A 25,810-nucleotide genomic window follows, 5' to 3' on the forward strand; every position below is an offset into this window, starting at 1 on the left:
TATCCAGATTCTTCACAGAAAAATGGCAATAAATCTAAAAGCATACTACTTTGATAGCACTCTCATTAACAAAACAGGCAAAATGTAAATGTTAGCTTCATATCTAGATTCAACAATAATTTTCCCAAAATACTCTTAAAATTTATCACTCACTTCTCTTTAGATAGCACTTTTCTGACACTCAAATTATAAGCTGTTGTAATCATATAGTCATAGGAGAAATAATCAGCAGTGATTTATATAGCTTATTCCTTTGTTCAGTCATTCATTACTTAATCTCTTAAAATGTACCAGGAAATGTACTATTCCTGGTACAGAGATGGGACCAAAAATCTCTGAACTCAGCAAGCTCCGTCTAATGCAGAAAAAAGATTCTACCTTAATATATGTCGGTCTCTCTCACCACTGCCTTCTCAATGTCTAGAAGAATAGCCAGCAAATAAATATTTGTTCCATAAATGAATAAATGCATGAATGACTAAAAGAATAAACATATCAAATTAGACTGAGGTCAGGAAAATATGGCTAGCAGGCCAAATCTAGCCTGCTGCCTGATTTTGCACACCTCTGTCACTATGAATCGTTTTCCTATTTTAAAATGGTTGGGAATGGTTCTGTCACTTGTAACTAAAATTAATAATAACGATTGAGAAAATAATACAAACAATAATATTTGACACATGACATATATGAAATTCAAATTTTAGTGCCGATAAAGTTTTATATGAACAGAGTCATACTCATTTATTTCTATACTGTCTACAGCTGCTTTTGTGCTAGAACAGAAGAGCTGAGTAGTCATTACAGAGACCATGTAGCCCACAAAGCCTAAAATATTTACTATATATCCCTTTATAGAAAAAGTTTGCTGACTTGGGTTAGATCATAATTCAAGTAATGCATAGTCTAGGCATATATAAAGTACTCTGAGAATCCAGAGATGAAAATACCTAGGAAAATGAATGGAAAATTTTAGGGAGGAGAAAACATTTGAATTGGGTCTTGAAATTAAAGTAGAAATTTACCAGAGACAGGAAAGCAACCTGTGCAAAAGAATGGAGACTTGAAAGAAATGCACATGTGGGAGACTGTGGGTGATTTAATGTGAGTTGAAGAAAGACTCCTGAAGAGACAGTAGCAGGAAATAAACCTAGAATAGGCTGGGATCACACTATGAAACAATCCTTTGTTTACAGACTCCTCAGTTTAGTGACCTTTCTGTAGATAATCTCTAGATGGTCCTCGTCTCTCTTAAAATGTGGTATCCAAAATCAAGTACTATTCTTAGTGTTATATGAACAATACATTAAAAAGTGGAGATGCTGACCCGGGCCCAGTGGCTCACACCTGTAATCCCAGTGACTCGGGAGGCTGAGGCAAAAGGATTGCTTGAGGTCAAAAGTTTGAGATCAGCCTGGGCAACTTAGTGACTCTCATCTCTTAAAAAACAGAAAAACTTAGCCAGGAGAAGTGGTGCCTACCTGTAGTCCTTCCTACTCAGGAGGCCAAGGTCGGGATGGGGGGAGTATTACTTGAGCCCAGGAGTTCAAGGTTATAGTGAGCTATGATAGTGCCACTGCACTCCAGCCTGGGTGACAGAGCAAGATCCTGACTCTTAAAAAAAAAAAAAAGTAGAGATGCTTTTATGAGTCATAGGTCACATATGGTTGGTGGTAGTGGGATTAGCTAGACCAAAGAGGTGAGCTGACTTGACTGCAATGGACAATGCAGCATACAAAAAGAGAGCACAAGCTATCAGAGTGCAAAGGTCAATCAACTTAAGAGTATGAAGTAGCAAGGTATCATGGTTCTAGAAGGTAATGCTAAAGAGAGTAAAGCTCAAAATAAATCTGAAGCCACCCAGGATTTACAATTCACAGGGGGTCCACATATAAATGAAATTGAAGGATACAGCTAATATAAAAATTTGTTTTAATTTCTAATATGGCAAATACCAATAGATACAACTTACATAAACATATGCCAGCTGCCCAGTGGCCTGTTGTAAAGAACTTTCAGAATGGACGTGTAGGACTGGTAGATGTATGGTCTTATTAAAAACAAGGAAGGTACTTATGACTAGTCCTTGCTACACAAGGAGAAGCATAAATCCCCCAGAAACTCTTAACAATTTTCTCCTTTATTTGATCACTGTATTTCTATTAACTTAGCTGAAAGCTATCTTTAACTTCTCAGCAACTATATTAAACTGCTAGTTTACAGTAGTTTGTAGTTAACAAAAACCTCTGGATCTTTTTAAAACAAAAGGCAGACCAGTTCTCTCTCCAGCTTCAGATTTATCTATCTGGCTCATCGAAACTAAGCATAGGACTTTTTTCTTATTTGTTAAATCTTATACTTTTTTTTAAAAAAAGTAGTTTTGATTCACATCCCTTTATTTCTGACAGGTGTCTTATTAGCTCTCCTAGCATATCACTTTAAAATGATTCAGCAAAGCATAATACACATTTGCATGAGGTTTAATCTACATCCTTGGAGCAGGGAGCTAACATCTTTAAGTATCCTAATTGGAAATACACCTCTCCACTCCTGCTCCCAACTCCCACACTCCAGAAACAGCTGGTTAGCATCCGAAAGAACCTAAATCAAGAGTCCACCCTCCAGAGGTAGCAACTGTAAGAACTTGGCTTATAAACTATTTTAATCTGTACTAGTGGGTTTACTAATGAGCTTAAGTAATATTATAAATATTTTAAAACATGAATGGTACTCTATGTAGAGTACTTAGAATTATCATTTGGCATTTCTCTGCCTCTGCCTGAGGTCCAAAGACTCTGGCAAGTCCATTAGTCAACAATATTTTGAATGATACTTTGGCTCCAATTTGGATATATCTAGAACGCAGGATTCCATAGCCTGATCTCTCCAGGTTACTTGAATCCTTCCTCCAGAACAGTGGTTCTCAAAGTGTGGTCTAGGGGTACCCTGAGAGGCCCTGAGACATTTTCAGGGGACAAGCAAGGTCAACCCATTTTTATAACACAAAGAAATTATTTGATCTTTACATTCTCTTTCTCTCATGAAAGTACAGTAGAGTTTCCCAGAGACTACGTGAAGTGTGATAATGTTGTCATCCCTGACAGCTATCAGTTGTATTCCTGAGTTTTAAAAATGTCTCAGCTTTCATTTCTAGTATGGTAAATAGCAACAGATATAATTCATATGAAATAAAAGCTCTCTGGGGATACTCAGGGGTTCTATGCCCAAAACGGTGGAGAACCACAGCTCTAAAATACCTTCATATCTGCCACAAGTGAATCTTTCATGCTAAATGCCTGCCCAGAGTGCTTAAGATGCAGGCAACGGGGATGTCACACAGCTTACAAAAACAGGTTGAATGACTGTTTTGGGGTCTGCTTAGGATTAATAGAGTAATATGTAAACTGCTTAGTAAAAGACCTGGAATATAGCACAATAAATGCAAGCTGTTTTCTACTCCTTTTGTTAAAATTTATCTTGTAGTGTACTTACTTAAGTCATCTTAAATTGCTCCTGGAACTCGGTGAAAGTATAAATACATAATTTTTTTTCTTTTTTAAGGAAAAAAATTAAGACAGAGGATTGATCTGGCATGACTTCTTACTAAAGTCATGTTACTCACAACTTCTTTAAGTGGTCACTAATTATCTGATTAATAATTTATCCTACAGCTTTGCTAGTGACTGATGAGTGATACCAACTTTAATAGTCTTTATTTTCTAGAAACCACCTTTTCCCTTCATTTATAAACTGAGCATTGATGATTTCTAATCTTTGACACCTCTTCTGTTTGTCAAGATACTTACTGATAATGGACTACTATCGTATTTGCTAAATTTTCTTGAACTCCCGACCTCAAGTGATCCGCCCGCCTTGGCCTCCAAAGTGCTTGGATTACAGGCATGAGCCACCATGCCCGGCCTTGCTAAATTTTCAATATGAGATATACTTTATATAAATCTAAAAATGTCTAAAAATTTAAGGTATCTAGCTGCTCTAAAATTATCTACTCACCATCTTGTATTTCAATTCCATCTTAATATTTTTTCTACCCCTTCCAGTTTGAAAACAATTTCCTTGCAGGAAATGAGTTCTCGCTTTTTACATATTTCAGTATGACATTACCTTCTACTTGAAGTTGGTCTATTCTCTTTTCTCCCTTTGCTTAAACATATAATTTTCTATTCATCCTATGTAAAATGACTTTCCAGCTTATAGGTAAAAAAAAAAAAAAAAAAAATCAGGACTGTATATATTACTACTTTACTTTTTAAGATGTCTAAAACACTTAACTTTTATAATATTCTATTTAAAGTCTGGTATTATCAAAAAAGCTTAAGTAGTCATAGATTATTAGAGAAATGACTTTCATCTGTTCCATGAATTTCTCTCTTACACTGATAAATCTGTATTAGCTTTTGGTCAGTCACCAAGCCATATGCCTAATAGAAAAGGTCTTGAGTCAATCAGCCCATTTTATGCAGGCCAATTATAAAATCTTCATCCCTAGGTGTCTCAACTGAAATAAAATTAACCACTGAGGTCAATGTTCAATGTATCAGTATTAATGTCCTGACACAACAAATCCTTAGAATTCTTTTTTCTCATTTTGTAAATTATCTATCTTATAAGAAATAGAAAAGTAAGTAGAGGGAAAAAAGTTAACTATTTTGATGTTTACCAGAGCATAAAGGGACCAAAATTCTAACAGTTATTTTATGGTTCTGAAAATCTTATAATTCCTAAAACACACTTTTTCATCTTTCCACATTTTGTAATACATTACAGACTTAAAACTGATCAACCAAACTAAGTATATTTATATATTTTTCTCAAATATAGCATAATTTAAAAAATAAAATAAAATGTGACCAAGGCCACTGAGAATCAGCAACTCTCTAATTAGTCTGCTAGAAGCTGGCATACCGAGTCATCCTCACTGGGACAGGATGGGTTATCTATCCTCCATGCTGCTGTCCCCTGATTCCTGTACTGTACTGTGAGCTGTTGTCTTGCTAACCAAAGCAATGGCTATTCCACTATATTCAGCAAAATAATTTCAACCTTAATCAACAATGTGAAAAATAGAAAGTTTAGTAACAGCTAGATGTTTTAGTATAGAATAACTTATTTAATATGAACAAAACTTAAACTCTTTTGGTTCATCAAAAAATTACTAATAAGGAAAAATTACTGCATTCCAAATTTATAGGTAACCTATACCATCTGCTTTCCCTTTAATAATGAGGGGTAAGGAAGGTGTACCTACAGGACACAAGGTGATCGATTCCTTTATAATTATACTTAATAATCCTTCAGGGTTCAGCATAGCATTTCCAAAGTGTGGGTCACTGAACATCAATCCTAAGTGAAATATGCTCCAGAGAGAAACCACTGTATAGTTAAGTCAGTTTTTAGAAATATCACATAGCCTTTTCCTGGAAATTAGCAAGGTCACTGGTATATTAAAGGCTCTGAGAAATCCTGTAGCGAGCAGGAGGTTGGAGAGAGAGAGGAGGGAGAACAGAAGAGAAGGGAGGGGTAACAAAATGGAAGAAGGAAGGGTATGAGAAAAGATAAAGTGGGAAGAGGAGGAGGAAGGGAAGAAAGAGCAGAGAGGGACGGGGAAAGCTGAGAAGGGGAAGAAATGGAGGAGAAAGAAAAAAGAAATAAAACTTCTGATTCTGTTTAGTTCACTATTTACTCAAATTATTTTTTCAATGCACTCATTTTTTTTTAACAAAACACATAAGTTTGCACCCCTCAGAACTAATGATTTGTAGAAAACATCCTAGCAATACTAGTAGAGGAAGGTATATGTAACCCCACCAAAGTTTTTTCGCTTAGAGCAGTGGTTCTTAACTGGGAGTGATTATGTCCCCCAAGGAATATTTGGCAAAGCCTGGATACGCTTTTGGTTGTCACAACTCGGGGAGGGGGTGCTAGTGGCAACTAACAGAGGACGGGGTACTAATATTAATAACTATCCCACAATGCACAGGACAACTCCTCACAACAAAAAAGTATCTGGCCTCAAGTGCTGATAGTGCCGAAGGTGAGAAACCGTGGCTTGAACAAACAACAAATTAACATCAACTTTAAGATACAATCCTAATTCCTCTCAAAAACAGAAAAGAGAAGAACATTAACAGAAAACTGATAAAATCCGAATAAGGTATCTCAGTTTAGCTAATAGTATCACATCAGATGTTAACATCATAGTTGTGAAAAAGTGCCATAGTTGTGTAAGATGTAAACATCAGAGAAAGCTGAGTGAAGGAAATACAGAGAACTCTGTACCATTCTGCAAATTCTTGTAAATGTAAAATATTCCCAAATCAGAAAGTTCCCCTTTTTAAAAGTAAGAGTAGCTGGATATAAAGTGACTTAACTGTAATCTTTATTCTCATATTCTAAGTATTCAAAAAGACATTCATAAATATATTTCGAATGAAAATCCTGTTGTTTCCCTTCCTAGCACTGTCTCTGGCTCTAGAAATATTTTCCCCCCAATTTTATTTAACTCAACAGATCAACATCTCTTTCCCAGATTACCGTAATAAATACACCATAATTACTTTAACTAAATTGACTGTCTTAATCCCCTCCACCCTAGGTCCATCCTCCACAGAATATACTAACTCTCTTAAAATCTTTCAGCAAGTATGCTCAGTCCCTATAAATCCTAATTAAAGCACAAAAGATTCTTTTTTGCCTTAATTTCCACAATCTTACGTACTCCAATTACACTTGGCCCTCTGGAGGCCACAGGTCCAGCACCTGTGAAGTTCAACTAACCAGAGACAGAAAATTTTCAGAGGGGAAAAAATAAAAATAATACAACAATTTAAAAAAACATAAATTAATAAAGTGTTACAACTATTTACATAGCATTTACACTGTGTTAGGCATCATATGTCACCTAGAGATAATTTTGGAGGATGTGCATAGGTTATACGCAAATACTATGCCACTTATATAAGGGACTTGCGCATTCATGGGTTCTGGTATCCTCTGGGGTCCTGAAACCAATCCTTATACATACTGAGAAATAAGTATGTACCCCCTTTTCCCTCCCAGGCTCTAATGTGAGACCAGTAGCTATCTCCTGAATCCTTCATGATTTTTCATGCATGTGTTCCCTTTGCCAAAAATTCCAATTTTCTATACATATAATTGTCTACCAATCTTTTAACAACCAATATTTGGGAATTACATCATTCATATATGTATGACTTTCTCAGATTCCCCTACTTTGACCAAAATCAGACATTCTATCATCCTTAGCACTTCTGTGCCTTACTTCTACATTATTACTGTATCTAGCATATTATGATTATTTCTCATGTCTACTTCTCCTATTAGATTATAAGCTCCTTAAAGGCAAGGATTAGGTTTTAGATACTTTATATCTATGGAAATCAATACTGTACCGTACATGCTAAGATATGATGTAAAAACACTTTGCAAATCATGGTGATTTACATATTTCTTATTACGAGGTAGAGTATGCTCATCTAAACTAGTACTCTGTAATTCAAAGGTTTATTTTATTATTTTATTATTTTTTTTTAGACAGAGTCTTGCTCTGTCACCCAGGCTAGAGTGCAGTGGAGCATTCTTGGCTCACTGCAATCTCTACCTCATGGGTTCAAGCAATTCTGCTTCAGCTTCCCGAGTATAGCTCGGGCTACAGGCATGTGCCACCATGCCTGGCTAATTTTTTGTATTTTTAGTAGAGACGAGGTTTTGCCATGTTGGCCAGGCTGGTCTCGAACTCCTGACCTCAGATGATACATCTGCCTTGGCCCCCCAAAGCGCTGGGATTACAGGCATGAGCCACCATACCCGGCCCAAAGGTTTAAAATATCTACTCTAAATAGTTTTTGCTGTATGGATCAAATCTTCTATTGGCTTATTGTATAAGGAGCATTTGTTATTTTTCCCCAAGCTTTACTGAGTTCAAGTTTGAGAGGAATGCCTCCATTTTCTTAACTTATTCTTAAATGATATGCTGGGCTAAGAAATGCTTATAAGGAACCTGAAATTAATGTAAACTCATCTTTAGCTTAAAAGAAGTAATAGTTAAGCTCTAAAAGAATTGTAAAGAATAGGTCTATGATGATTTAACTCTATTGTTTTATAAATACACAAACATAAATATTCAGATACAAATACACACCAAACCAAGACTATTTAAAATCTTTAAATGTTAAAGCTTTGTCCATCTACTTCTTGTTGTACAGTGTATTAATGATATTGAACAGTGGAGTAGGAAAGGCCTTGTTAAGAAGAATGCCAGGTATTCTGCTTTAAAGGAGCTCAGTTTCAGTAACTCTTCAGAAGTGAGTACAGCCACCCTGATATAAAATAGGCTTTTGAAACTTAATTACATGCTAGTCATCTACTAAGAAAATTCATAGGATAAGTCTGATTCTCCAAGAGGGAAATTTATCAATGGTCAAACCACATCTCCTCAGTCTCCTCAACTTCTTGTCTAAATTTGTTATACAGGTTGTAATAGCAACAACATAGAAGGAAGAACATCGCAATGAACAGTTTAAATAAGATCCCCTTTTGTAGTCATTCAGTAATGACAGGGAATACAAGAAATCATGTTTTCTCTGAGACTAAATCTGGCCTTTCTGGGTTAAACAGCGACCTGCAAAGCCAGGTTTAAATCCCAGTGCCACTAATGATTAGTTGGATAACCTAAATAAGTCATTTATCCACCACTCCATTTTTCTATAAACGGGAGTGGACTGTATGACAACACCTCTTAGTCCCTCACAGTTCTAATATCCAACAAGTCTAATCATTAGGATTCCCTACTCCAAACTTGGCTGAACCTGAACTTCCATTAGGGAATATGGGAAGGATCTCTAGAGAAGAAAACAGCAAGAGAGAAAATAGGATTAATTGCTGTTCTATGTTATACTACTATTTACCTTCATAACACTTCGATCAGCTACATCAGTTATAGAATAAAATACTTAAATCAGTATTTCTTAATATTAGATTATAGAACACTAAAAGAACAGTTTTACTGAAAAAAAAAAGATCCTATTTTTGTCTGTTTTACTTTGGTTTCCGGATAATTCTGCTCTTTGTATTCTTTATATTTGCAATAAAGCAAAATCATAAAATAAAAAACTCAGATGTTAAATTCTCTGAATAATCTCATTTGTAAAATGGAAATAACATCTACCACAGAGTTATACTGCTATCCAGGTTGCTGAAAGATCAAATGAGGCACTAAAATAATACTTTTTAAAAGTTAAGAAGTAGTAGTAGCAGAAGCAGTAGGAATAGTAGCAGTAATAGTAGTAGCAGCAAATATTTATTGAGAATTTATTATATTCTAAGCACTGTTCTTAGTATTTCATATGTACTTACCCAGGAAGTACTCGTTGTTATCCTGTCATGCTGATATTATTGTTATCTCCATTTTATAGATGAGGAAACAGTGGCACAAACTGATTAAATTATTGTTTAATAAGTGATGGAACCAGGTCTAAACCCAGACAATCTGTCTCCAGAACTTAACTTCTTACCTACCAAAGATACGATTTGTCTCTGGCAAAAAGATCATGCTCATTTCACCATACCAAGGGTGCCACATAAATGGGTGGTGTTATCCTGGAATAACAGGTTAGGTTTTAGATGGTTCCATAGTTCTGGAAGATTCAGACCATGTTTGAGAGATACTCTGAGATCAATGTCCCTGGTGAAAAAATGCTCTTTTAAAGACCAGCTTGCCCTTGGGGGAAAAAAAAAAACACCTTGTAATACTTTTGGTTGAGCCTAGTGGGTAGGTCATTTTGTTAGGACCTATAGCAGTAAGAGAAACGGTTTTGAAATGGTGCTTTTAACTGTATTAGCAGGAACGAATTATTTGTATCATGAATTTCAATGGTTTTAACAGAGTATTTCTTTGAACCTATACAGTAACTGCCTATGCTCAGTGGGCTTCCTAACATACAAACTGATGGAGAAACTGTCTGTGTTAGGTTGCTGTTTGAATCACTCACCATATAAGTGGTTTTAAATTGGCTGTTAAAGAACTCATTTAAAATGTGTAACAGTCACTGACCTGGGGGTAGTACCTATCCCTTTGAGAAAAGGGTTAGTTAATTCCCTTAAGTCTCCATAAAACCCCCACCTCCATCTTACCCAGGGTGGGGCAATCAAAGCTGTACAAGAGTGGTTATAACCATGAACAGCAGGTCCAGGTGGCTTTTCAAAAGCTGGAAAGATGACCAGTCTTTTCTATCTGTTGTGCCCAAATAAAGAAGAGAAAAGTGTTTTGTACCTGGATCATATGAAAATGGGAACCTGTAATAAGTTACAGTATGATGGATGCTACTAAAGTATACTGAAGAAAAACTGAAGAGTTTTTTTAATACATAGGGAAGGCCAAGCGGGGTGGCTCACACCTGTAATTTCAGTACTTTGGGAGGCCAAGGAAGGAAGGTGGATTCATTGAGCCCAGGAATTTGAGACCAGTCTGGGCAACATAGTGAGACCCCCATCTCTACAAAAAATACAAAAATTAGCTGGGCATGGTGGTACGTACCTTGGTCCCAGCTATTCATGAGGCTGAGGTCAGAGGATCACCTGAGACTAGGGAGGTCAAGGCTGTGGTGAGCCATGATCACACCACAGCACTCCAGTCTGGGTGACAGAGTGAAACCCTGTCTCCAAAACAAAAAGGAAAAAAAGAAAAAAAAATAGTAAAATATTCTCTAATCTTCTCTTTGGAGAAAGCTTAAAAACAATCAGGTCACCACTGATCAGCTCACAGCTGCATATAGAAGTGAATGGAAAACAAGATTTGACCCAAAGGTAATCCCCTATGGAATATAACTTAGGAACCTGGCTTGGTTCTGGCTACCAAAACAAAGTAAGTAGAAGGAACTTCACAGTCCTAAATTCACTTTAGGATCTGAAAAAATAAGTTACAGAGATGATTATAGTTCCTAGTTCTTTGGACAAAATGAAGGAAAGAGATAAGGTAATATAGTACTCTTAGAACTGAAGCACAAAATAAACAAAAAAGTTTCTGATAAAAATATAACTGGAAGAGATGCTCCTGACTCTAAATTCACCTAAGTCTAAAAGAAGGGGGCAAGAGAATGGCATATTTAGATCACTAGTTCACCACTGGAAGACTAACCATAAAAGTCAGTATTTACTTGCCAGCATCTTCACTAAAAGCACATCTAGAATTCCCAAGTCATATGACTGCAGTATTAGTTACAGAATTAACATAGGTCCTAGGTAAAAATTCCATTCATGTGAAAATATCCTATCTTCAAATCATGAAGAAAACCTATAAAACATGGTATTAAAACTAACTTTATTTTGTTTAATCTATTAGGTGATGAAATCATTATTGTTTTTCAAAAGGGAAACAAACAATAGGTACCTGAGATAGCTTCCAAAATAAGCAACAATATTTGGGTGTTTACAGTCTTTCATCATAATAATTTCTTGCTGCACAACTGCAAAGTCTTCTCCTAGAATAAAAAACAAGCATGTTGAATAGAGGTAAGTTTCAAAATGCTCATTTATTTCAAAAGACAATAAAATAGTTATACCTATTAATAAGTATAACATAATTAATGAGTTACAAATAAAACACAGCCAATTTCACTCCTGACTTGAGAGAAAATATAGAATAGTGATTAAATGTATAAACTCTGGTCCCAGACTTTCTGGAATAAAATCCTAACTCTGTTCCTCACTAAGCTGTGTGAGCTTGGGTAAATTATTTGACTTCTCTGTGCCGATTCCATTCTCGGTAAAATAATAATAGCGTATCTCATAGGGATGTTGTGAGGGTTAAATGAATCAATACATGTAAAATGCTTAGAACAGTGCCTGGCATAGAGTATGCTTTATATAAGTATTTGCTATTATTATTATCATTATTATCATGCCTTGGACATAATCATCAGTATAATCCATCAATAGGAAATGTAATTTTTTTCCTTCATTTCTAAATAACATTTAATATAATTTTAGCATAAAGAAGTAATTCTTTAAGTTAGGGCAGGAACCATTATACACCAAGTGTGTCAAATTTGTCTCCACAGGCTATTTGTAGAGCTGAGAGGCCCACACTGGAGCAGTACTGGATTACCTAATGGCCCACATTCACAGGCTTATTCTGTATTTGAGTGCCTTGTTCCAACTGTGTTAGGATGCAGCATGGGATTGTATTTTAGCCTGGTCAGACTACTAGCAAATAACCTCTCTCCTACTCCCTCCCTGTCCAAATTCTCTAAAATGAGATCTGGCAATTCTATAGCAGTGTCACATGCTGTGGCTCCTGAATGAACACTTGTCATGGAGAGAAACAGAACTACAGTGAATGCAAATGTGGTGAACCAGAGACTATGCAGAAAGAGAACAAATGGAAGTGCTTACTCTTAAATAAAAGTAGCTTTGTTTTACTAATTCAGTTTTTAAAGTATTACATACTATAAATAGCCTGATGAAATGTAAGTTAGTAGCAATGTAAAAAACAGAAGGCTTTCCCAGTTCCTGCTCAAATCATAAGTATGAGCTCATTGTGGTAGTAAGCCCTGACATTTCTGGCCTTGGCATTTTCCTACTGCAAATGTAATTGAGACTTGAAACAGCCCAACCATGAATCATTTGAACCCAATATCAAAATCTACCTACTGTCCCAGTTACAGGAAAGAAATAATGGAGAAGAAACGGTTGTTATGTCAGGTTCTTAAGTTCTGCATTGATGTGAGCACAAAATCACAGATCTCCAAAGACAATTTTTCAGGCTTTCAAAAATTTAGAAGTTTACAGAACTATGATCTTCTTATCACTTTACTTCCCACTATTAAGGATTCCTGATTTTCCATATATTAGAAGAAATCGAAGTTAGAAATAATAAAGCCAAAATAGGATTAACACCAATTTTTATGGATATACTAGGTACTTTGGAAGTTCTGGACTTCTAGTTTCTCACCCAACCCAAAAATATACTTTTCTTCAATCTAGTGAAAGAGTCGTATACAATCAAAGTTGATCTAGTCAGCGTGAACCTAGAACTTTGGCTTGATGGTTAGAGGACAAAAGCTCTCTTTCTAGGGGGTATCTCTGTGAGTTATTAGTAGTCGTGATACAACCTCAAAGGGAGTCAGCCTTAGGGTAAAGTTAATTTGTGGAAAGCACTGAAGAGAAACAGGTAAAAGGAAGCATGTTGATCTATTATAGCAAGACTCACCTGTCTTTGTAATTTTCAGATATACCTGTATATGACTAATAAACTCTGCGTATTGTTTAAGCTACTTCAGCTGGGGTTTCTGTTACTGATAACTGTAAGCATCACAACTTCTACAGTGATCTTTGTATGGAGCACCCTTATTTATACTACATTGACATCGGCATGTCTATGCCCTCATTAGAATATAAAGTCCTCTAGGATAGGATTATGTCTTCATCATCATTGTACTCTTAGTAAAGATGTGATCAATAAAGAACTGTTGACTGAATGAATCTACACCACTATATAATTCCTTTCTATGATGACTGTAAATCCAGAGTAACAGTTTTTGGTTTAATTTCACCTAATAGTTAGCATGTTTTATATAATTAATTGCCTATATATTATTCCTTTATTTCTAATAAAACCTATTAGTGGCTTTAGGTTTTCAACTGTAGCTTTCCCATGAAATACTACTGATCCAAAGTGTATTATTTTGTAATATTAAGTCAACTCTAATGTGATTGTGAGAATGTTCAAATTAAATTCAACATTTTTGTGGGAAAAAAATCCAAAGAAAAATTCCACACGCTCAATTTTTAAAGATAAATTAAAAAATGTAGATTTGGATAAGAAAAAGGTAGAGTTAACATATTAGTAATTTAAAGGAGCTGAACTGTTGATTTAAAGAACTTTGTTCAAGACTCATAAGAAATACATTATAAAGATGGGCCTATATTAATAGACCCAAGAAAAATATTCTACCGTACTTAAGACACCATAAAGCAGGAGGTTAGACTAGATAATATCTAAAAATTATTTACAATTTTGAGAGTCTAAAATTTTTTGATAAAAGTTTTAAACTAAAGTGAAGAATTATTCTTCCAGAAGATGTACTGCTCCCCGCCAAAAACAAAACAAAAAAACCCGAAAAAAACAGGCAAGCCTATAAATAGAACACATAATGAATAAAAGCAGAAAAACACAAACTAATACATGTGAAGTTCTCAGTATATGGCACATATAATGTGTTCAATAAATGTTAACTATGTAGTAGGCTGAATAATGGCCCACAAAAGTACAGAGGCCCCAATCCCTGATACCTGTGAATGATGTAAGTTAATTTTATATGGCAAAAGAAATCTACAGATAAGATTAAATCAGGAGGTGGTTAACCTGAATTATCTAGCTGGACCTTAAATGTGGTCACAAGTGTCTTTCTAAGAGGGATGCAGAGCGAGAATCGACAAAGAGAAGGCAATGTGATAACTGAAGTAAGATGCTAAACTGTGGACTCTGAAGATGGAGGAAGGGGCCAAGAGTCATGAAGGGCAGCTCTAGAAACTGGAAAAGGTAGGAAAACAAATTCTCCCTTAGCACCTACAGGGGGAGTATGGCCCTACTGACACCTTATTGTGACCAAGTGAAACTCATTTTAAACTTCTGAACTCCAGAACTTTAAGAGACTAAATCTGTGTTGTTTCAAATCACCAAGTTTGTGGAAATCTGTTAAAGTGGTCATAGGATACAAATACGTCATTATAATCAACATTATTATTATTGTGGTAGAGCTGACTAGCCATCCACAAATGGCATAGTATTGGTGGATGGCAGTTACTCACTCACTCAAAGACAACATTTCCCAGTCAATGTACATACTGATGTGCCCAAAAGACTAGTTTTTGCCAATAGAACGTGAGCAAATTAATGCTTCCCTTTCCCATTATTTTTACCCCCATTAGCAGTCTATATGACACCAAGTCCTCAGGAAATGGAAGAAGTTGGGGTCCCTGAGTCACTAAAAGAAAGAAAGTTATCCTAAACCTTGAACACTTGCACTGAACTATTACATAACCTTAAAATAAGGCCAAGTGCCATGGCTTATCCCTGTAATCCAAACACTTCAGGAGGCCAAGGTGGGAGGATTGCTTGAGCCCAGAAGTTTGACACTAGCCTGGGCAACATAGTGAGACCCTGTATCTACAAAAAATAAAAAAATTAGCTGGGCATGGTTGGGCACACCTGTAGTCCAGCTACTTGAGAGGCTTGAGCCCAGGAGGTTAAGCCTGCAGTGAGTCATTATCATGTCACTGCACTCCGGCCTGGGAGAGAGAGCAAGACTATGTCTCAAAAATAAACAAGTAAACAAATAAAATTTTATTATGTTAAGCCACAGATATGTTCAGTTCAGTTATTACAACAGTTAACATTATCCTAAGGTGATATAATTATTACCATCCATTTATGGAAAAGATTGTCCAAAATGTAGTAGGTGCTTCACAAATGTTTACGTGGATTACTAACAGAATAGATAAAATGAACAAGATTATAGGCACTTCTCTCTATTCAGTACACAATGCTTTCCTATAAACAGGTGTATTAAATCAAATGTGTGAAAGCAGAAGAGACATGAATGTTATGAGGGTAGGTTTTCCCCTGAAAACAAAAATAGAATGCAGAACCCCTAATGTCTTTTTGCCTTTTAGATACCAATTGACAAATCATTGCATTTCCAACATTTCATATAATTCTTTACTTTTTCCTCATTCTTTCCTTGACAAAATAATACATAATATTACACTAAGTGGCTACTCAACAAAAGTTAAAATTATACCCTTTTTGATATGCCTAATCATTTACACTGGTGTCAACTGTATTAAGTTTGTAAGACCTACTCTTATTAGCATATACATTTTGAATAAACTAGCCAGTAATTTTTTATAAAACAGTAAGCCAAAAATGAAACTAAGAAAATTACTATACAACTACTGTTGTTAAAACAGAGATGGTAAAGCTGCTAACATCAAACTATTGGTGGGGAGGTGGCACTGCCATTTTGTGTATTTAACAGCTTATGTATCTAATTTCAAGTCATTGCATGAAGGTAGTTGACATGTATCACACTGAATAGAAGTAGGGGTTATATAAAAATCAAACAGGGAAAGCAAGAATATCTGTATTGGGATGTAAACTAACAGACCAGTATACCCATCTCTTCAGGGAACCAAGTCTTGGCCTATTTGTAAACTATGTGTCCTGTTACCTTACATCTGTCCCCTATGAAGTAAACATGAACTTCAAGTCACCTTCCATTATCCACTCTTATTTTTCTTTAGTCATCTTTATTTCTCTCTTCTACATGTTTAACGTCTTCATACCCCTAATAAGCTGACATGGTTTTCCAGAAGTATCTTGACAAATGTCATTACAATGAAATAATTCTTTGCAGTATCAAACAGCTATTTAACATGGCCACTACCAACAGATCAAATTCATCTTGTAGGTTATAACTTTGTAGATAGATATGTTGAGTGTACACTTGTATATTTGTAAAACATCTAATGCTTTAATTTGGACAAAGATAACAGATATTCTTAAAATATTCTCTCTTGAGAAAATAATCAACAGCCATCATACACTGAGCAGCTAATATGATGCAAGAGAACATACTAGGAACTATGAGTGTCAGAAATGAACAGGACTTTATCAGGAAACTTACAATCAGGGCATAAGCGGAAGCAAACTCGTCCTTCTTCACACGGAAGGAAGAAGTATGAGCAAAAGGGGGAAAAGCCACTTATAAACATCAGATCTGATGAGAACTCACTATCACAAGACCAGCAGCAGGGGGTTACCACCCCCATGATTCAATTATGTCCCACTGGGTCCCCCCACAATACATGGGGACTATGAGAACTACAATTCAAGATGATATATGGGTGGGGACACAGCCAAACTACATCATTCCACTCCTGGCCCCTCTGAAATCTCATGTCCTCACATTTCAAAACACAATCATGCCTTTCCAATAGCCCCCAAAGTCTTAGCTCATTCCAGCATTAACCCAAAAGTCCAAGTCCAAAGTCTTATCCGAGACAAGGCAAGACCCTTCTACTTATAAGCCTGTAAAATCGGAAGCAAGTTAGTTACTTTCTAGATACAATGGGGGTACAGGCATTGAGTAAATACAACTGTTCCAATGGGAGAAACTGGCCAAAACAAAGGGGTTACAGGCCCCATGCAAGTCTGAAATCCAATAGGGTTGTCATTAATCCTTAAAGTTCGAAAATGATCTCCTATGACTCCATATCTCACAACCAAGTCATGCTGATAACAAGAGGTGGGCTCCCATGGTCCTGAGCAGCTCCGCCCCTGTAGCTTTGCAGGGTACAGCTCCCTTCCTGGCTGCTTTCACAGGGTGGTATTGAGTGTCTGCAGCTTTTCCAGGTGCACAGTGCAAGCTGTCAGTGGATCTACCATACTGAGGTCTGAAGGACAGTGGCCATCTTCTCACAACACCACTAGGCATGTTTCCCTTCTGCACTGCCCTAGCAGAACCATGAGGGCTCCACCCTTGCAGCAAACTTCTGTCTGGATATCCAGGCATTTCCATACATCCTTTGAAATCTAGCCAGAGGTTCTCAAACCTTCTGTGCACCCACAGGCTCAATACCATGTGGAAACTGCCAAGACTTAGGGCTTGCAGCCTCTGAAGCAATGGCCTGAGCTATACCTTGGCCCCTTTTAGTCACAGCTGGAACGGCTAGGATGCAGAGCACTGTATCCCTAAGCTGCACACAGTAGGGGGAGCCCTGGGCCCGGCCCACAATACCATTTTTTCCTCCTAGGCCTCCGGGCCTGTGATGGGAAGGGCTGCTGCGAAAGTCTCTGAAATGCCCTAAAGACATTTTTCCCATTGTCTTGGTGATTAACATTTGACTCCTTGTTACTTATATAAATTTCTGTAGCCGGTTTGAATTTCTCCTGAGGAGATGTATATTTCTTTTCTATCACATTGTCAGCCTGCAAATTTTCCAAAATTTTATGCTATGTTTCCTCTTCAACACTTTGCTGCTTAGAAATTTCCTCCACCAGATACTTTAAATCATCTCTCTCAAGTTCCAAAGTTCCACAGATCTCTAGGGCAGGGGTAAAATGCCGCCACTCTCTTTGCTAAAGCCTAACAAGTCACCTCTGTTCTTGTTTCCAACAGGTTCCTCATCTCTATCTGAGACCACCTGAACCTGGATTTTATTGTCCATATCACTATCAACTTTTTGGTCAAAGCCATTCAACAAGTCTCTAGAAAGTTCTAAATGTTCCCATATCTGAGTCTTCTGAGCCCTCCAAGTCTCTAGGAACTTCCAAACTTTCCTACATTTTCTTGTCTTCTGAATCCTGCAAACTGTTCCAACTTCTGCCTGTTACTCAGTTCCAAAGTTGCTTCCACATTTTTGGGTATCTTTACAGCAGCACTCCATTCCAGGTACAAATTTACTGCATTAGTCTGTTCTCATGCTGCTAATAAAGACATACTCAAGAATGGGTAATTTATAAAGGAAAAGGGTTTAACTGACTCACAGTTTGGCATGGCTGGGGAGGCCTCAAGAAACTTAGAATTATGGCAGAAGGGAAAGCAAACACATCCTTCTTCACTTGGTGGCAGAAAGGAAAAGTATGAGCAAAAGAGGGAAAAGCCACTTATAAAACCATCAGATCTCACGAGAACTCATTATCACAAGAATAGCAGAAGGGGGTAATTTTCCCCATGATCAATTACCTCCTATGAGGTCCCTCCCATGACATGTGGGGATTATGGAAACAATTCAAGATGAGATTTGGGTGGGAACACAGCTAAACTATAGCAACAATCAAAACAAGAATAGCTTAAAGATGAACCCTGAATAGGTCCCTTATTTCTGTCACATTAAGTTCATACTTTGCTGCTGGCCTTGTCTACATATCTAGCACAGTGTCATGGTTAAGGATATGCACTTTGAAATCAGAAAACCTAACTACGAAACTTGTCTTCACAACTTACTAGTTGTATCATCTCAGACAAATTTGTCTATCTCTGTCTCCTGTTTCTCTTGTTTCTTTCTCTCTCTCTCTCCCTCTCTCCCCTACACCCTTTTGTCTCTATATTAAAGCAATTATATCATGTTTTATGTAATAATGTGATTATATATATATATAATCGCAATTATCCATAGTCAAAATTCTATGTCCCCTTACTCTATTTTTCCCCATTACTTACGTGTGTCTCCCTAGCACATTAGAGTCTTTCAATATAAATGAATTAATGAATTATTCTAAAGGTACAAACCAATTGAAACCCACAAAAAAAAAAAAGAAAAAAAAGGTGGTATAAACAGTAGAAATGCATAATTTTCATTATTTACTATATATGACTGTGCTCCTGGAAAGCAAACACCTGAAAAATAGGCAGAAACAATTTTTTTAATCCTTTAATAACATATTAGAATATGTCAAATTAAACTGTGTACCTAAGAATAAGCTTTAAAATGCATAGGCTCCATACATAAAGTTTAAACTTGCTTTTTAAATCTTTAAAAATAATAATTATTAAATTTTTCAACATTATTTAAACTATATTTTATTTAATTATTAAATATTTAACTTAATATTATTAAATCATCATTTTAAATAGAATCTATTTGGTTGTTAGTTTTCATGTTAAATAGCTGTTTGATACTGCAAAGAATTATTTCATTATAATGACATTTGTCAAGATGCTTCTGGAAAACCATGTTAACTTATTAGAGTCACAAAGATGTTAAACATGTAGAAGAGAGAAATAAAGAAGACTGAAAAAAAAAATAAGAAAGTATTCTGAGAGCTAAAAGACTTGAAATAAAAGACATTTCCCTTCTGAATATGGTAAGTGCCTTATCAATTAATGCCTGATTTAATGCAATTCCAATCAAAATGCCAACTGAATCCTTTTTGGACAAGAAAAAAATATAAATTCATCTGAAAAACTAAACATGAAGGAACAGTTTTCTAATAGATATTACTTTGAAATAAGTAGGTCTTAGTTAGAATTTATACATCTGGAATTAATTCTCATCTTTTTGATTCTTTATCCTGGATCATGATGTTAAATGTCCTATGGCTAGAAATAAGAAAAAGAGATAAGAGACATCCAAATTGAAAAGGAAGAAGTAAAATTTTATTTGTTGGAAGATTACATTATATTCCATATAGAAAGTTCTAAAGATTCCATCAAAAAAACCTGTTAGAACTAATAAATTCAGCAAAGTTACAGGATACAAAAATCAACTGCATTATATACACTAACAGCAATCTGAAAACAAATTTACGACAATAATCACAATTACTACAGCATCAAAAAGAATACCTAGTAATAAACTTAACCAAGGAGGAGAAAGACTTGTACTCTGAAAATGACAAAATATTCAATTAGAAAATAAATGGAAAGACATGCTGTATGACTGAAAGAGCACTGTTAAAGTGTTCATACTACCCAACATAATCTATAAATTTAATGTAATCTGGAAAACAAACAGCAACTTTTTTCTTTAAGAAATAGAAAAACAATCCTAAAGTTTATACAGAACCACAAAGAACCCCAAGTAGACTAAACAATCTTGAGAAAAAAAGAATAAAGGCTGGAGGCCTCACACTTCCCGGTTTCAAAACGTATTACAAAGCTACAGTAATTAAACAATATGGCACTAGCCTAAAGACAGATGTATAGACCAACAGAACAGAGAAAAGAAAGCCTGAAATAAACATATGCATATATGGTCAAATCCTCTTTTACAGGGGTGACAAGACTATGCAATGGAGTAAACAGTCTTCAACAAAGGTTCTAGGAAAAACTGAATGTCCAAATGCAAAAGAATGAAATTGGATGCTATTCTACATATACAAAAAAAAAAAAAACCAGCTTTAATTAAATAATTGAATATTAATTAAATATTTAAGTGCAAGGTCTGAAACTATAAAACTCTTATAGGAAAACACAGGGCAAAACATTCATAGTATTGGTCTTGGCAATTATTACTTAGATATGACATTAAAAGCACAGGCAACAAAAGCAAAAATAGACAAATGAAATTCCATCAAACTAAAAAGCTTCTGTACAGTACAATTAACAGAATGAAAAGACAACCTATGGAATATAAGAAAATATCTGCAAACCATATATCTGATGAGGGGTTATTAGACATTCCTACAATGCAACAGCAAAGCAAACAAAGCCCACAAAATAACTGGATTCAAAAATGAGCAAAGGGCCAGGCGCAGTGGCTCATGCCTGTAATCCCAGCACTTTTGGAGGCCAAGGCAGGTGGATCACCAAGGTCAGGGGTTTGAGACCAGTCTGGCCAACATGGCAAAACCCTGTCTCCACTAAAATACAAAAAATTAGCTGGGCATAGTGGCAGGTGTCTGTAATCCCAGGTACTTGGGAGGCTGTGGTGGGAGAACTGCCTGAACCCAGAAGGCTGAGGTTGCAGTGAGCCAAGATTGTGCCACTGCACTCCAGCCTGGGCAAGAGAGTAAAATACTATCCCCCAAAAAATAAAAAAATTAAAAAAGAGCAACAGGTGATGGATCATTTTGCAATATAGATATATATATCAGAACACCATGTTGTAAACTGTACAATTTTTATTTGTCATTTATACAGTAATCATACCGGGGACTTTTTTTTAGAGCAAAGGACTTGAACAGAAATTTCTCAAAAAAGATATACAAATGGCCAACAGGACTATATCAAAAGATGCACAACATCACTATCTTCAGGGAAATGCAAATCAAAACCAGGATGACATGTCACCTCTCAACTGTTCAGATGACTGTTAAAACAAAAAGGACAATAGCAAGTGTTGGCCAGGATATGACTACCCCTGTCCACTTTTGATGGGAATGTAAAATGATGTAGCCACTATGGAAAAAGTATAGAGGTTCCTCTAAATATTAAAAATAGAAATGCAATACGATCCAGCAATCTCACTTGCAGATATATACCCAAAAGAACGGAAATTAGAATCTCAAAGAGATATTTGGACTCCAATCTTCATTGCAGCATTATTCACAATAACAAAGAGGCAGAAAGAACCCAAACAAAGAAGGATATTTTGTCATATGCTACAATATATAACAAGGTTACAACATATTTCAGGTTAACTTTGGAATGCATGTATGTGGACAACACTATGCTAAATGAATAAGCTAGTCACAGAAGGACCAAAAAAACTGCATGACTCCACTTATACGAGGTATCTAAAGTAGTCAAAAACGTAGAAACAGAAAGCAGAATGGTCACTGCCAGAGACTGGGGGAAGGAAGAATTGGGAGTTGCTGTTCAATGTGTACCGAATTTCAGTCATGTAAGATGAAAAAATTCTAGAGTATAATGTAAAACATAATGGTTACAGTTAACAATACTGTACTAAATACTTCAATTTGTTAACAGGATAGGTATCATGTGATGTGTTTTTACCACCACTGACAAAGAGTCAAACTCTAAAATATTTGAAGAGATCTATTTCAAGCCAAATGAATGACCTGTGGTCTCTAATACAGTCTCAGGAGCTCCTGAGAACATGTGCCCAGAGTGGTCAGGCTGCAGTGTGGCTTTATACATTTTAGGGAGACATAAGACAACAATCAAAATGTGTAAGGTGGGCCAGGAGTGGTGGTTCATGCTTGTAATCCCAGCACTTGGGGAGTCCAAGGTGGGCGGATCACTTGAGGCCAGGAGTTTTGAGACCAGCCTGACCAACATGGTGAAACCCCATCTCTCCTAAAAATACAAAAATTAGCCAGGTGTGGTGGCTCATGCCTGTAATCCCAGGTACATGGGAGGGTGAGGCAGAAGAATTGCTTCAACCTGGGAGGTAGAGGTTGCAGTGAGCCAGGATGGTGTCACTGCACTCCAGCCTGGGGGGATAGAGAAAGACTCTGTCTAAAATAAATAATAAAGTGTAAGGTGTACATTGGTTTTGTCCAGAAAGGCTGGACAACTAGAAGTACGGGGACATTCAGGTCACAGGTGGAGTCAAAGATTTTCTGATTGGCAACTAGTTGAAGGAGTTATTATCTAAAGACCTGGAATCAATAGAAAGGTTTTATCATGCCTCCAGGTAGCAGGCTTCAGAGCTTCTGTCAGACCTAGAAAGTGCCAGACTCAGTTAATTCCCACCTGGATCAGGAAAAAGACCTGGAAAGGAAAAGGAATTCTCTATAGAATACAGATTTCTCCCACAAGAGACAGCTTTGCAGGACCATTTCAAAATATATTTGGGATAAAATACTTCAGTTTCTTTCAGGGCCTGCTATCTGTCATGTGATGCTATACTAGAGTCAGGCTGGAATTTGGTACTTTTTTTTTTTTTTTGAGACAGAGTCTCATTCCATCACCCAGGCTGGAGTGTAGTGGTGCAATCTCAGCTCACTGCAACCTCTGCCTCCCCAGTTCGAGTGATTCTCCTACCTCAGCCTCCTGAATAGCTGGGACTACAGGTGTGTGCCACCACACCTGGCTAATTTTTCTATTTTTAGTAGAGATGGGGTTTCACCATATTGTCCAGGCTGGTCTCCAAATCCTGTCCTTGTGATCTGTCCGCCTCAGCCTACCAAAGTGCAAGGATTACAGGTGTGAGTCACTGTGCCTGGCCTTGGTGTCTTATTGCTATTAAAAGCCTGCTCATCAGTCTTAAGATCTCTGTTTTAATGTTAATGCTGGTCAGCTGAGCCTGAATTAGAACGGGCGGAAGGTATAATGAGGCATGTCCAAGCCTCATTAAGATGGGAACAGCATGGCCTGAACTAGTTTTTCAGGTTAACTTTGGAATGCCCTTGGCTGAGGGATGGGTCCATCAGTCGGTTGGGGAGCTCAGAATTTTATTTTTGGGTCACACCATAATAATTTTTAAAATGTTTTATAGCCAAGAGAAAAATTTAAGCTTAGACTATGAAAAATAAACAAGATTTCTCATGCCATTCCCATTTCCATTCTACTTAAAATATACAGTTATGTTACACGTAAAATTATTTTAAAGTCAATTCCAAATTAACTTTTAATTTCATGTGTAGTGTCATTCAAAATTCATAATTTCTAAACTCTATTTCATAGTGTGGAAAAAAATAAATGAAATCAATGGTACTTCTGTTTTTCATGAAAGGAGTCAAACTCTGTAAAATAGTTGAAGATATTTATTCTGAGCCAAATATGAGTGACCAATGGCCCATGACACAGTCCACCTGAGAACATGTGTCCAAGGTGGTTGGGGTACAGCCTAGTTTTATACATTTTAGAGAGACCTAAGGCATCAATAAAATACATTTAAGATTTACATTAGTTTGATCTAGAAGGGTGAGACAGCTGGTAGCAGGGTAATGAGGTGGGTGTGGGGTGGCTTCCAGGTCAGAGGTAGAGTTTTAAAATTTTCTGATTGGCAATTGGTTTAAAGAGTTATTATCAATAGAAAGGAATGTCTGGGTTCTGATAAGGGGTTGAGGAGACCAAGGTTTTATTATGCAGATGAAGCCTCCAGGTAGGAGGCTTTAGAGAGAATAGATTGTAAATGTTTCTTATCCAGCTTAAGATCTGCTTCATGTTAATACCAGTCAGCTTTCCCTGAATTGCAAAAGGGAAGAGGGTATAATGAGGCACGTTCAACCTCCACTTCAATAACGGGAGTTTTTCAGAGTAACTTTGGAATGACTTTGGCCCTGTGGAGGGGTTCACTCAGATGGCTAGGGGGCCTTGGACCTTTACTTTTTGATTTACACAGTAATCTATGGCTAACATTCCAACTTTTTGTAAGCTGTCAATTATTGTCTCAAACTACTGGAGTACCAGGAAATACTCTGAAATACTACATTAAACTATCAGGGTATCATGAAACCCACTGCATAATCTTTAAAAAGGTAAGAAATTGGTTTAAGTAATTACAATATAAAATTAGAAAAAACTTTCCTAAAACCACAGAAGCAGCACCCAACTTTGAATTTTTGAAGAAATATTAAAGCGCTGATCAATAACACAGAAATACAAAGGAACTATCTAATAAGTGTATTGATTCCTAGATATTTCAAAGCAAATGAAAAAATGATTATAATAGCAATATTCATATTGTTTTCAGAAATGAGAATGAAGAAAACAACCCTTCAAATACTTCACCTGATAAAAATAAGTTACAGCCTACTTAGTTGTTTGACTCTGTTTTAGTAAGTGTTCTTGATTAATGCTTAAGATAAATATTACTTACATTTACATACATTGTTACTGAATGAACTTTGAATTTGGGTTCCACAAAGTCAGGAAGACATTCCGTTGCTCAAACTGTCTAAACAAAAAAAGAGGCCAGGCACAGTGGCTTGCACCTGTAGTCTCAGCACTTTGGGAGGCTGAGGCAGGTGTACTACTTCAGCCCAGGAGTTTCAGACTAGCCTGGGCAACATGGTGAGACCTCATCTGAAGAAAATATTTAAAAATAAGCCAAGTATGGTGGTGTGAGCCTGTAATCCCAGCTATTTGGGAGCCTTAAATTGGAGGACTGACTGAGCCTGGGCAGTTGAGGCTGCAGTGAACTGTGGCTGTGCCACTGCACTCCAGCCTGGGTGACAGAGTGAGACTGTCTTAAAAAAAAAAAAAAAAAAAAAAAAAAGGAAAAGAAAAAAAAAAAAAAAACGAGAGAGAAAGAACCATGGCCCTGGCTCCCTAAAAAAAGTCCTACTCTAGAGCTGGGAATGGTGTTGGAAGCCTGTAGTCCCAGCTATTTGGGAGACTGAGGTGAGAGTTCA

General features: G+C 36.5%; 1 protein-coding gene across 4 annotated transcripts in view; it reads right to left on the reverse strand.

Moving 5' to 3' along the window:
• MAP4K3 (mitogen-activated protein kinase kinase kinase kinase 3) overlaps window positions 1–25,810 on the reverse strand; it is a 181,715-nt gene that overhangs the window by 88,705 nt on the left and 67,200 nt on the right. For all 4 annotated transcript variants that reach the window (XR_002478564.2, XM_012450642.2, XM_012450641.2 and 1 more), the window contains one exon: window positions 11,429–11,519. Coding sequence is in view for 3 of the 4 variants with exons in the window: in XM_012450642.2 (XP_012306065.2) it covers window positions 11,429–11,519 (91 nt within the window). In the remaining variant the exon portion in view is untranslated. The remainder of the gene's footprint in view (window positions 1–11,428; window positions 11,520–25,810) is intronic.

The sequence above is a fragment of the Aotus nancymaae genome, unplaced genomic scaffold, assembly GCF_030222135.1.
Source record: "Aotus nancymaae isolate 86718 unplaced genomic scaffold, 86718_ANA_hifiasm-v0.15.2.pri h1tg000057l, whole genome shotgun sequence".
NCBI lineage: Eukaryota > Metazoa > Chordata > Mammalia > Primates > Aotidae > Aotus > Aotus nancymaae.